Here is a 14,039-nt window from a genome sequence, read left to right on the forward strand (position 1 = left end):
GGCAAGCATTAGAGAGGTTAAACGTCAGCTGTCCGGCGCCTCATGAGCTTTGAACAAGCTCATCCCAGCTTGTTCAAAGCTCCATATACTGAGGAACTGTTGTTTGGTTCAGATTGCTTCATCTGAGAGAGTTATTACAGAATATTCGGGGCCTCTTTCGAGTGAATCTCCCTGTATTTCAGTTATATGAGATTTGAGCCACATAACAGCGACACAAACTCAAACATGGCATGTACGAATGTGCAGTTTATTCAAACTGGTTGGTTGAATAAGCTTGATTATACGCTATGAGGTTGCCCGATCCTTGCGAAGTCCTCTCAGAGTGTGTGACTGTCTGTTTTGCCGTCCTCTAGCCCTTTATCAGCGGGCAGTTTCTGACCACAGGCCCGCTGTCAGCTGGGTGGTTTTGGTTGGTGGACTGTTATGAAATCGTTAAATATATGAAATGACCAGTTCTTTAGGAATCATCTCAGAATTTAATGATGGAGGTCCCGGTTCAGCCCCTACCCTCCAATCCGATCACAGTCCTTTAATATGGACTTTCGGCTGAATCTAATCACAGGGGTGTCCAAACCTTTTGTACTGGGGCCAAAGCCCAATGTGTGCAGTGGGCTGACGGCCAAAAAGACAAAACAGTAAAAGGTGGGCAGAAAAATGTGCTTTGCTGCCACAAGTTGTGGAATTTTTGTCATCTATAAGGATCAGAACCGGATTGGGCTTATAGCTGATTCCTGATCCATTAAAATACGCCAGGATTGGACATCCCGGCACCTCTAATAACAAAAAAATGTGATATTTTTGGACATTTTCTGATCTGTTTTAAGATTTTTTAAGGATATGCATGAAGTTGTTGGCTAAAAGGTTCAACACAGCTGTAATACCTCTGACACTTTGATTGGAGAATTGATTCAATTCTGAATATCTTGTTTTTCATCCAATCGGAAGTTTAGCTACTACACACCTGACACTGTAGAGAATGTTGCCGTCTGGATACACTCTCAGCATGATGTTCTCCATGGTGGTGTCGTGAATGAAAGAGCGCTTGGAATGAACGAAGAAGACGTCAGGCACCCAGATTTTCTTCACCAGCCGTGAATCAAACGTCCGGCTCTTGTTGCTGCTGGATGGGAAGGCCAGTCGGTCGTCCTGCCAGTAATGTCTCAGATACAGCGTCATGGTGAAGTCCTGTGCACAAGTGGTGAAGTGTAATTGTGAAATTAAGCAATGATGTCATAAACAGAACTGGGTGCCGCTTTATATTAAGTGTCTCTAAGAACTGTGTAGTTACATGTAAACAACAATCAACAACAGCGTAGTTACTAATGATTTAATCTCTGTTACAGATGGATTACAGAAGTGTTATTACACACGTGTACCTTAATAGAACAGCCTATTCTCACATACAGCTGCACATGGGTAATAACTAATGTAATTACATGTGTAATCAGACTGGAACAGCATTTTTTTCCACCAGTAAAAGTATTTGATAATGTACATTAAGGCATTGCTCACAGTGTATCAGGGTCATTCTATAGAAACATTGTGTCCCTATCAGATATAGGTAGGTAGGACAGATATCACAACATATTAAGGTTACAATTTATTTATTAAGTTATTTTAACAGTTACACCTTATGGAGCCTCAATTTACCAATACTGGTTTATAAATCAATCAAACAGAATCCAAAGACCTCGTGTGAATGTTGAGGCCATATTTTAAAGTTTTATTTTATGAAATTTTAACTGCAATAATCTATACACAACTATGGCCATATATATATATATATATATATATATATATATATATATCCATCCATTCATCCATTTTCTAAGCCGCTTCTCCGTCAGGGTCGCGGGGGATGCTGGAGCCTATCCCAGCAGTCTTCGGGCGGAAGGCATATATATATATATATGGCAAAGAAAACAAATGGCAAATAAATATTATAAAATATGTAATGAAAGTCCCCAGGAGTCGAGTCACTGGTGTTACGATGTAACAAAAACCCTTATTTTGAAATAAACGTCACACTGATGATGTCACTCGACTCTCTTTCAGCTGTTATCTGAGGATCTATCGACCTCTGGAGTCGCGACGTCATTCTGTAGTTTGCGCCGTGCGTTTATGCCCATATTAGGAGCTCCGGGTCTGAGCTCCAGGTCTCTATGGGCCGGAGTGAACAGGGTTTAGAGAAGTCGCCTCTAGCGCCCCCCTGTGTTACATAAACATGTCCAGAACCCAGTCCATTTAGTCCTGTGAACACTCTCCTCTTGACCACCACTGGACCCTCTGGACCACGGGGTCATTAAAGAGCTGAAATATGAACATTGCTGTTCACGTCATCAGACCGGCGGCCTCTGAAGTTCAGGCAGTGGACGTTTCCCCGTTCAGACCGAGGCGGACGGAAAGAAGTCAGAACTACAGCAGCAGGGGAACCTGCGGTTCTCTGTTCTGCATCTGATGCTGAGGTGTCTTTACACTCATCTTGTATTTGTTATTTTGTTATATTCATGTTTTTCTTTATATTGTTATATTTGTTATCTTTACTGTTAAGCTCTCTTTTGCACACACCATTGCTAAACCATTAGGATCCTTTACACTGTGATATCAACCCATCAGAAAAGCCAAAGCACATTACAAAACCACCAACAGCACTTAACACTTAATGGTTTCTATGGGTCATTTTCAGCAGGGATGTCCCCCACAGAAGTCATGTTAAGAAAGAAAAAGGTGTTCTGGGTTCTGATCCACACTGACTACCTGGGACAGGTGGGGGCTGTGTAGGGGGGTAACGATACACATACTCAGTCAGGTTGGATATTACTCAGTCTTGTTGTTCCAGAGATTTGTTTGGCTCTAATAGAACTTTCAAAACATCAAAGTGCTATGACTAGAATTTATAAGTGACTTCAGAAATAAAGCCCAGTCCTTTGAACATTGGTGCCCCGCCCTCTCCACCCCCACTTTACTCTGATTGGGTGCACCCAAATGGCTATCTTTGATTACTGACCATAGTTCTGTACTGAAGCTTGGAGCTGGGTTAGAGCGGCTGGGGGTCCCTCAGGACTTGTTTGAGAACCACTAACCACAAAAGGACGTCAGGCACTCACCATGTTGACTTCTGAGATACTGTCAATGCTTTCCACCTGCACATCAATGCCCACAGGAATCGCCGACCCTAGAAAACAACATCATAGATATGTGAGCTGTGATTGACCGGTCTAACCTCCAGGCTGTGTTTGACCAGAGGACGCCTCTGATTAGTGGCTCCTGGGATTGGTCAGCTTGCGCTGTTTTATTATGTCATTTACATCGTCGCTGTCCAAAGATTAACATGTATCTCTGTTTTTGTCTATTTCTATTGTTCCATGCCATTTGTTAAGATTAAGGGTTTTTTCCACTGCTCCTGTAAAGTTACCATTTTGGAGATACTTGTTTTTCTTTGGACAGTGACGATATGGTGTCAACTCATCTTGGCCTGGTGTGGGAGCGCCCCCTAGGGTCGGAACACAATACTGCCTGGCAATTCTCTTCGCTACACAATCTCTGGTTTAACCTCCTAAAACGAATTCCAGAAGTTGTTCTCTTCTGCTAAAGCAACGGCAGTAACAATAATGATGAGTAGAGTGTCTGTGTCTTAGCCATGTGTTCGAGCTGGAAGCAAAATCAACCATATCACAGTTTCAGTGGTTTGTCAGCTGACGATGGGCAGATGAAAATAGTGTCATACGGAGTGAAAGAACCTCAGTGTCAGCATTTCAGTGCTGCTGACTACAGCACAAGCTGCATTCACTGTAATGTCAAAGTTGCTGCTTCAGCCGCTTTCAGTGGAACAGTTTTCATTTCCCTCCAAAGCTGTCGGTATCTGAGAGCACGAGAGCTCAGCGGGGAGCAGATGTTCGTTCACTGAAGACGGTGTTTCTGTAAAACATCTACACTGTCGCTACGGAACATGATGACCCAGTGCGCCCCCTGCTGGTATTTGTGTGTGGGTGTGTGTGTGTGTGTGTGTGTGTGTGTGTGTGTGTGTGTGTGTGTACGTTCATTCAGCTTTTTGCCAACTAGTTTGTTGTTAGCAAGGTGCTTCAACATCTCCAGCCAACATAACTAATCCAGTGTTTTAGTTCTAGTTATTTTCACCTCCATTGAGTACTGAACCATCTGTCTCTGTGTTTTGCACACTGTGGAATTAGACATCCGCATTTAACCCGTCCATGCAGTGAAACACCCACATGCACACTAGTGAACACACACACTAGGGGGCAGTGAGCACACTTGCCCGGAGCGGTGGGCAGCCCTATCCACGGCACCCGAGGAGCAGTTGGGGGTTAGGTGTCCTGCTCAAGGGCACTTCAGTCAGGGACTGTCAGCCAAGGGGATCAAACTGGCGACCTTCCGGTCAGAGTGCTGACTCCCGAGCCTCCAGCCGACGACTGCCCCACTCTGGCAGTCGTGGGCTTGCTTTATCACTCTGATGACGCAAGCTGACGTCACTGTGCTCCAATGTCTGTGAAGGAATTTTTCCACGAAGCATCTATATTATTTATTTAGTTTGGACTCTTTGGTTCTCCCACCACATCCTCAAGTTCAAATCGTGGCAGCTACAGCAAATATGAAGTGACTCACCTTTCTGCGGAGGCTGAAGTGATACGAATGCCTGTGTTTATGAGGTTATAAACTGTCTATAAGATAGTTTTACCCAGCGTTTACGTGCCTGTTGTTCAGAGCGGTGTTCGGGACCAGGGTGGGACTTCAGACCAGGGGCTACATGATGCAGACCAGTCCAAACTCTAACTGCATTAAAAATTTCATTTCTTATCTCTTACCTATTATTTATGTGCTACACTGAGAAAAGCAAGGTGGCTCGCTAGTTATAAAATGAGGCATTTTCATCGTCTTCTCAATGCCACCTTGTTTTGTAGTCCCTGCCACTGCTTTACATGATTCTACTATGGAAAATAGTATATTGGTAATGCGAAATAGAAATGAACTCTACCTGCTGAACCAGCCACTACCAGATTCACACAGCTGCACTGAACTGGACACATTAAATACTGCTCCACCTTAAATAATACAGCAGTTACACACTAGGGCCTGTACAGGCATCTGAAAGTGACTGCTTCATGATTTAAGCTGGAATGGGAAATGAGAATAAGAAGCTCCACTGTACGAGACTCAATTACAATCAGCAAAACCTGGGCTATAGTACTTGAGCTGGGGCTGATAATTACTACAGATATCTGACTTATATCGTTTGAGTAATGAGTTTATTAGCTCAGTTACCAGCTCATCGGGAATTTTCCCTAATCTCCCAATTGCCCACTCTGGCATTAGTGGTGAAAGGAAACCGACATCCGAAGTGCTTGATCACTCTTAAAGCTACATCACAGAACACCAGTAGATGTAAGGCTTACAAATACATCGCCTGTTGCCTGAGAGTTATAATACTGAATGTTATCATATCACACTTTAATTTACCATTTCCATTCTGTTCAGTTTGTCTGGCAGATATCTGCTGTGACTTAATTACACTACAACTCATAACACGTTTAGATCGAACTATCAGCACCAGTGAGGGCTAAATATTACTCCGGAGGAAAACATCACTGCTCAAATCTTTCTCTTTCATGCCTCAGAAGACTAAACAAAAAGGAAACATGACATCCGGGAAACATCAGAGATGAGGTGAGAGTGTAATTGCAGGTAAAACTCAGTGTGAGATTACCGACGTTCTTTGCTCAGGAGAAACACCTAAACAGCAAGAGACTCGAGCTTAAGACTCTTGTTTTTCCGTCTGATCTCGCTGATGTCGGGAAGAAACTGATATTAAGGAGATCTCTTTACTGATTTTTCTTTCTTGTGGGACTTTCAACACTAAAAAGAACAAATGCATTGTTTTGGGGCTTTTGCACATTTACTGCGTAATGAGGTCTCAGTTCTTTAAGTTTTATTTTTATTTACTGACGCTTTTAATTACTGACTTTGAACTGAGAATGCGGCCGAGGTCTACAAGCAGACTTCAGCATATCGCTGCTGTCGGGACAAAACCTCGTATCTCCATTTTTCAGTTTTTGTCATATTTATTGCCCTTTACATCGTGTGTAAATTTAATGCTGAATGGACCAAAAATGACGTGAAGAAAGTCTGGTTCCATTGACTTCCATTAAAAGTAGAGTAGGTTTTTTCCTTCTCCTGTAAAGTGACCGTTTTGGAGATACAAGGTTTTGTTCCAACAACAGTGATATTCACGATAGTCACCATATCTAACTTGTGATCCAGCTGCTTGGCACACATACACAACAAAGGGCAGTCGTGGGCTGGAGGTCAGGGAACTGGCCCTGTGACCAGAAGGTTGCCGGTTTGATCCCCAGCACTGACAGTCCATGACTGAGGTGTCCTTGAGCAAGACACCTAACCCCCAACTGCTCCCTGGGCGCTGGAGATTGGGCTGCCCACCGCTCCGGGCAAGTGTGCTCACTGCCCCTAGTGTGTGTGTTCACTAGTGTGTATGTGGTGTTTCACTTCACGGATGGGTTAAATGCAGAGGTGGAATTTCCCCGTTTGTGGGATTAAAAAAGTATCACTTAACCTCGGCTCAGCAAAGTGGTGTTTTCTCTGAGTCATTCATCTGTTTGTGTTCATGCATCATTCTCTTTGATTCTCAAATGCATTTGCCTCTGAAAACCCAACAGCAGAAGACGCGATAAAATAAACCTGTCCAAATATTTCTGAAAGTGGTTGAGACGGTGCTTTGTTTTTAATAGAAGACCTGCTCTGTGGTGAGAGCAGGGCTGATGTTTAGTAGTCCGAGACTTTGTATACATCAATGCTCTCTGTATTAATCCTTCTGTTGGGATTACTGTGGTCTTATGTTTTCTCTCCTGGATGGGAAGATACACAGAAACATCTCTGTCTCCCCTCAAAGAGCAAATACAGCTGAGGAAAACAAAACATGCATTCTGACCACATCACATTGCCTCTTCACCTATTACATATACTGTGCACATATGATTGAAAACAAGTCAAACATACCTAAAATCTCTGAAATTGTACCTTTACTTGTACAATCTCCATAGAAAAGCACTGCCAATAGAATGAGACGCTGATGTTGGACGAGAAGGCCTGGCTCACAGTCTCCACTCTAATTCATCCCAAAGGGGTTCTATGGGGTTGAGGTCAGGACTCTGTGCAGGCCAGTCAAGTTCTTCCACACCAAACTGGCTCATCCGTGTCTTTATGGACCTGCTTTGTGCACTGGTGTGCAGTCATGTTGGAACAGGAAGGGGCCGTCCCCAAACTGTTCCCACAAAGTTGGGAGCATGAAATTGTCCAAAATCTCTTGGTGCTGAAGCTTTAAGAGTTCCTTTCACTGGAACTAAGGGGCCGAGCCCAACTCCTGAAAAACAACCCCCACACCATGATCCATGAGTTCTCTCTCAAAACTTTTGTAAACAATGTCTCAGACATCAGTCAACATATTCATAATCGTTCATGTTAATAACTTTATGTGAGGTTGTCTTTACAGGCACTAAACTCTTTGGACGTCTGGTTCCTATCAACACCGCTGTGAACAGCCCTTACTCAGTGTTACGTTTGGGCCTTTTCCATTGATCTACAGCAATAGTAAGGTTCTCTTCTTCTACCAACCCAAAGGCCTCCAGCAGCATCTTCATCGTCACAGACACCAAGTGCTTACGCACCAACGTTTGCGTAAGTGGTCTGGTTTCTGAGAATTCTGGCCTGAATGATGTGTCAGTGTCTCTAATCCAGGCTCAGGTATGATGTAGCTCAATCTCAGCGTTAACAGTCCCTCGAGGATTAGTAACACGCTCCAGCTGAGACAGACGTCCAACTCTGTCAGGTACATAGCAGAGTATTACAGTCTACATAATCAAGGTGCTTCTTGTCTTAAATAGCTTTCTAAAAGGTTCTTGAGCAGTTCTAAACCTTTATGGTAGAGAATGTTTACATTATGGGGAGGTTCTTTAAGATTTAAAAGGTTCTTCACTACAAGAAAATGTTCCTTATTAAGCCATCCACTGGAAGATTCTGTTGCGGACTGGAGGCGACTCTTCTACGGCATCGCTTTAAACAGTCTCGCTTTTTAAAACCATTGAAATAAATTGATAAAATGCATTTTTTTCTTTACAACCTTTCCAAAAAGCTTCTATAGTGCCAAAAATGGTTCTATGACTTTTTATCTATGTGCTATGCAGGATTTTTTAAAATTTACAATAATATAATAATAAATTAACGCATTCTTTACACAGAACAAACTGAAATATGACATTTTTTCCTGCAAATGTTATTGCTGAGTTTAACATAAAATTAAGAATGAGCCATCATTTTTGCACTGACCACAGTTTATGTTAATTTCTTTTTCCCAATATATTAAATTCAGCAATTGACCAGCTGTTAAGCAGTAAGATGTGCAGAGGTGTGTTCTCTGTGGAGGACGTGTTCACTTACTTTCTTAGAAAATCAACATAACGTGTAATTTGGCTGGGGTGCCAAAACATTTGCATACAACTCTACAACGGCATTTACATTGTAGAGAATAATTATTTATCCATGTAAAGAACCATTTCATACGGTCCTTTGAGTTTAATAATTCCATATCGCTGTTGTCAAAACTTCATATCTCAGAAATGGTGACTTTACAGGAGAAGGAAAAATCTTACTTTGCTTGTAATGGAAGTCAATGGAACCAGAATTTTTCCCCTGTAAATTTGGGCTGTTTGTTTTGGTCAGCTGACCATGAAATTTACACACAATGTAAAGATCAGCAGGCATTTTCAGATTATATCAAAAACAGAAAGACGTTAAAAATGGAGATAGGAGGTTTTGTTCTGATGTCAGTGATGGTCTAAACTTTGCTTTTACTGAAGAACCATTTTTACGGCTGTATTTTATATTCGGTGTGGTACATCACAGAACATTAGCTAGGTTATTATACTCCTTTGTGGAACCCTCTGTATTTTTTCTGCCTGCAATTCTTTTCTATTGTAATTTCAAAGAATTCTCAGTGAGACTGACGCATCCAGGCAGACACAGCTCACCTACACGAGACAGGTGACTAATACACACACTGTGCTCCAACACACACTGCGCAGGACGTAATCTCAACAGAACAGAAAAAACATTTATAGGCCGTAATCTTAGGGTGGGAGATTAGTTTATTGTCCGAATCTCCACTTTGGCCCTTCTCTGAGGCCTCGGGCTGCCCTGTAAGACTGAACCTTCTTCGCTCTGCGTTCAGCCTGGATTATAATCCAGATTACTGCACATCAAAAACCCCACACATCTGCGCTCATTGTCTGCTTGGCACCGCTGCCGATCTGGGTCAGCGTGGTTTTTTCAGAGGGACGCTTTGGACTTGCAGGATATGACACTCTAACCCACATTCCTCTCTCTGGCTCAGTCGCCGCTTCACGGTGCCAGTGAAGTGCAGAGACACAGCGGCCGTCGGTCTCTCGACAAGCAGCTTGAGTGAAGTTCACATGGGGAGATGAAGGGTCGCTAATGTTAGCTCAGCGCTGTGGGTCTAAAGCTGCTCAGATACAGAGAGCATGAATCTGAGCTGCTCGCCTGCAAGCTGTTGATGTCCTGGTAACACATTATTTGGTTGGAGCTTTGTAGATGCTCAGTCTTGTAGATTAGAATAGAATTAAGACCCACTTGTCTCTGTGTTTGTTCACACACTGTGGAATTAGACCTCTGCGTTTAACCCATCCCTGCAGTGAAACACCCACACACACACACTAGTGAACACACACACTAGGGGGCAGTGAGCACACTTGCCCGAAACAGTGGGCAGCCCTAACCACAGCACCCAGGGAGCAGTTGGGGGTTAGGTGTCCTGCTCAAGAGCACTTCATTCATGGACCGTCAGCTGAGGGGATCGAACCAGCAACCTTCCGGTCACAGTGCTGGTTCCCTGACCTCCAGCCCACGACTGCCCCCTGATCTTGAAGTTGTGTGTTCTATTCGATTCTATTAAATCTATTGCTAACCCTAAACCGGACCCTAATCCTAACCTCAAAGTAAAACATACACATATTCCTAGACCTAACCCTAATCTTAATGTTGTTGGTAATCAAGGGATTATCACCAGAAGGTTTGTTGATAACATACGTATATGTAGATCATCTATAGGGGACCATCCAAATGAAGTGTGACCAGTATTCTTAAACTGACCAGTCGATCAAATTCATTCAAACTTAAGACCCACATTGAAGTAATAGATATTTACTTGGAGTATGTTATGATTTGTTTCCATCTGATGCATTAACAGAGAGTAATAAGCTAAATATATTCAAAATCAATTGAGTCATCAATAGTTGTCCCTAACTATAACCCCAACGTTTCAGCTTGTGGAAATAACTTGTGCTGTCCTTTGTTTTCATGTCCGTACCAAAACACAGAGTTTTAGTCCACAGGCGGAGCCTTATTTAAGCCACACCCCTGCATTTTAGAGTCAGGCCGCATCGCTGTCCCTCATGGCCATGTGGTGAGCAGTGAGATCCCACTGTCTGAAAATCAGTGTGTGGCATTACTGTCCATATTTTCTGCAGTTAACTTTGTGTTTTAATAAAAAATATCAAATCTATGTATGTACAACTTTTCAAAGTTGCATTGTTTGAGTTATGTTTAAAAACCATTTATCAGTACTGAAACTTTGGTGACGTTTCAGTTGTATTATGATTGTTTTTTAGTGATAAAATGGAACATTTACTAATTTATTGTAACATAAGCAGAATTAAGGTCGAGGCTCGCCCAAAGCAAAAGAATTTTAGTCGAAAGTCCAAGTCAGTTAAATGTCTGATATGTGTTTTGAGCTACGAACAAAGCTGAGTGGGAAGATCCATAAATGGAGATACAGTGTTTGGATATGATGGCATTTCGACGTTGATATGCAATCAGAATAGCCGAACACACAGGAAGGTGAAGGTGGTGTTGGGAGTCTTGCCCAAGGACTCTTATTGGTATAGTGCAGGGTGCTTACCCAGGCGGGGCACTGAACCCCAGTCTACGAGGCAAAGGTGTTACCCACTACACCAACCAACCTAGTACATATACAGAGTTCAACAGGTGCTGGTGATTAGAATTCAGGTGACTGGTTTGTGATTGGTTGACAAAGTCCCATGACTGACAGAGGGATTCTGGGAAATGGAGTCCTTGATGGTAAGGGCGTCCGACTGAGAACCAGGAAGTGTGACGGGTTACGTTAGTGCTGAGCGTTTAACATGTGCATAATATACCGTCATAAGATGAAAACAATATGAATAACCGGTTGGAAGGAACGTCAGGTGTGTGGTGCAGGACCACACCAGTCCACCTGCAGCGTGAGCTCTCTCTAGCATCGTTGTGGGTGTCACTCACCTCTGCCACAGGTGCTGGCTTGTTTACCAAGCAGATGCCACTGACGAGCATTACGCCATCTGACATGTCCATACAGCTCTGAGCCGGCAGCAGCTTGGAAACAGTATTTATTCACACGTATTTCTTTACATCTGGTAAAACTGTCTTCATGGCATGTCCGTACTATTGAAACCAAACAGGGGCTTTAAGCACAATGTGTCTACACGCTCAGAACCCCGAAAATGGACAAGATCGTCATATGAAAAACTAAACCCACCAATCAGAGACAAGAAATCAAGGCAGCTCTAAACGCTGAAAAGCACTAAATAATGCGGCACTGCCTGTTTGAGTACAGAGTCACATTTAAAGTGACTCAGATCTGATGTTTTTAAATCCAACCTGAGCCACTTTCATGTGTGGTCCTAGATCAGATACGTATCCGATTCGTGGCTGTGTGACCTTAATGTGACCCTCAGATCGGAATTCATGTACTTTTATTTCGACTGCGCGTGACCATCATTCAGCGTTACCACGGCAACAGCACCGAACAGACGTTAAAGCCTGTAAACGGTGGAAAAGCAGCTCATCTCACCTTCTTCTCCTCTGTCTGGCTCTAATAATGAAGCTGAGAGCTGATCAGAGTTAATGATCTTCTCAGCGAAGCTCGTTCTGCTCGTTAGTTTGTGCTGATGATGCAGTGATTCAGTCACGTGACGTCACTGAGTAGGAGGAGCTCATGAGGCCTGTAATGTGAAATCTCTCTGTTACTCTTTCATGCTGTCTCTCGTTCTCACCTTTTCTTCTCTCTTGCTTTCTCTCTCTTCCATTACAAAAGAGAGAAGACAGCGGTCGATAACACAGTCTCTACGGTGCAGAAATTCTGCAGGACAGAAGGTCTCTCTCTCTGTCTGTCTGTCTGTCTGTCTGTTCTCTCTCTCTCTCTGTCTGTCTGTTCTCTCTCTCTCTCTCTCTCTCTCTCTCTCTCTCTCTCTCTCTCTCTCTCTCTCTCTGTGTTTGCTCTCTCTCTCTCTGTCTCTCTCTCTCTTTCTCTCTCTCTCTCTCTCTCTCTCTCTCTCTCTCTCTCTCTCTGTCTCTCTCTCTCTCTCTCTCTGTGTTTGCTCTCTCTCTCTCTCTCTCTCTCTCTCTCTGTCTCTCTGTCTGTCTGTCTGTCTGTCTGTCTGTCTGTGTTCTGTGATCAGGCCGATGCTAGAATAGTGCGTGTACTCACCTCCAAAGCCGGGCCTCATGGCAAAGTCGTGGTCATCGATGCGCAGAAGCTGCTCTGATTTAATCAGCAGAGACTTGGTGCTGTCAGACTTCTTCATTTTAAAGTCTATTCGGCTGAAAAAGGAGAAAATATACTTTGAGCTGGTTAACGTCGACATGCTTTAACAGCAGATCCATTCACAAACAAGCAGGAACACAAGTACCCACATGCCTTCACGTACAGTGAGGGGAAAGAAGTTTTCCGAGACCACAAATTAATGAGAATCGTGATGATGTTGCAAAGCCGTTGTTGGCAGTTATGGCCTTGAGTTTAGCAGTAATTCGCTTTTGGTGATGCAAGTTTCTTTTGGCAAACTCCTCTGTTGGAATTGCAATTCCAAAATCCTTAACTTTTCAGTGGGATTCAAGTGGTGGGATTGGCTCAGCCAAGCAAGCACCTTTATCTTTTTTAAAACCTGATCTTGAGCTATTTTGGCTGCATATTTGGTGTCTTGTTGAATCTGCCCTTTGTTAGCTGATGAGATTAAATGAATAAATGATTAATCTCCTAGTCCATCACTACATTCATGTGTACAGTGATGTCCCAGTACTGTATTCAGGGAAGCAGCTCCACATCACGATGCTCCCACCACCATGCTTCACTGTGTATGTGGGGTTTTGGGATCGTATGCGTAACCCTTCTTTCTCCAAACATGACGAGCGGAATTATTACCAAAGACTTCCATGGTTGTTTCATTCTGATTGGAATACATTGTTCCAAAAGAGTTCAGGTTGGTCTAAATGCTTGTATGGAAATGTTAGATGCAGATTTCTGTGCTGGTTTTAAGCACAGGGTGCGGTAATGACTGTGCAGTTTATTGCTCGTTGCTCTCTGGGCGTGTAATCAGATGAGTCCTGGCTTCTCTCTTACCTTTCTTAGTAGCTTTTTCCATTCAAGTGCTGCCCTAACGTTGTCCTAATGTTGCTGTAATGTTGCCCCTGAGAACTTTAGGAAGCTTGATCACCTTCATCGTAACTGCTACTGGTTGCTTGAAATCAAGTCAAGTCAAGAGGCTTTTATTGTCATTCCATTCCACAGTGGAGTGAAATTCCGTTCCTCCAGGAACGTCATGGAGCAGCAAGGAACACAGAGTATAAAGTGCGAACGTGGAGACAATAAACTAGACACAATAAAAACGATAAATTAAACAGACATTAGACACAGTAAACAGGCAGGACAGTAAACAGGCAGGACAGTGCAGCACCGACACGGCGCTCATCTCTGAGCAGGAGGTCCAAAGATATGAAACGCTGTGATCTTTGAGTCACGCAGTCAGATAAACACACAGCAGTTACTGAGGGAGTAAAACTTGAGTAAACAGTTTTTAATTTGCATGGGAATTTTTTCTGTTTTATTTTAGACCATTATTCCGTATTCCTTGATTCATTTGATTTATTTACATTTTTAAACTTTA

General features: G+C 43.1%; 1 protein-coding gene across 2 annotated transcripts in view; it reads right to left on the bottom strand.

Annotated features, from left to right (window-relative positions):
- gabrr3a (gamma-aminobutyric acid type A receptor subunit rho3a) overlaps positions 1–14,039 on the bottom strand; it is a 48,899-nt gene that overhangs the window by 16,185 nt on the left and 18,675 nt on the right. For both annotated transcript variants that reach the window (XM_017722499.2, XM_017722500.2), the window contains exons 2-4: positions 12,587–12,699; positions 3,108–3,175; positions 962–1,185 (exon numbers count right to left, since the gene is read on the bottom strand). In XM_017722499.2, coding sequence (XP_017577988.1) covers positions 962–1,185; positions 3,108–3,175; positions 12,587–12,699 — 405 coding nt within the window. The remainder of the gene's footprint in view (positions 1–961; positions 1,186–3,107; positions 3,176–12,586; positions 12,700–14,039) is intronic.

This window comes from Pygocentrus nattereri, chromosome 18, assembly GCF_015220715.1.
Source record: "Pygocentrus nattereri isolate fPygNat1 chromosome 18, fPygNat1.pri, whole genome shotgun sequence".
NCBI classification, from domain to species: Eukaryota; Metazoa; Chordata; class Actinopteri; order Characiformes; family Serrasalmidae; genus Pygocentrus; species Pygocentrus nattereri.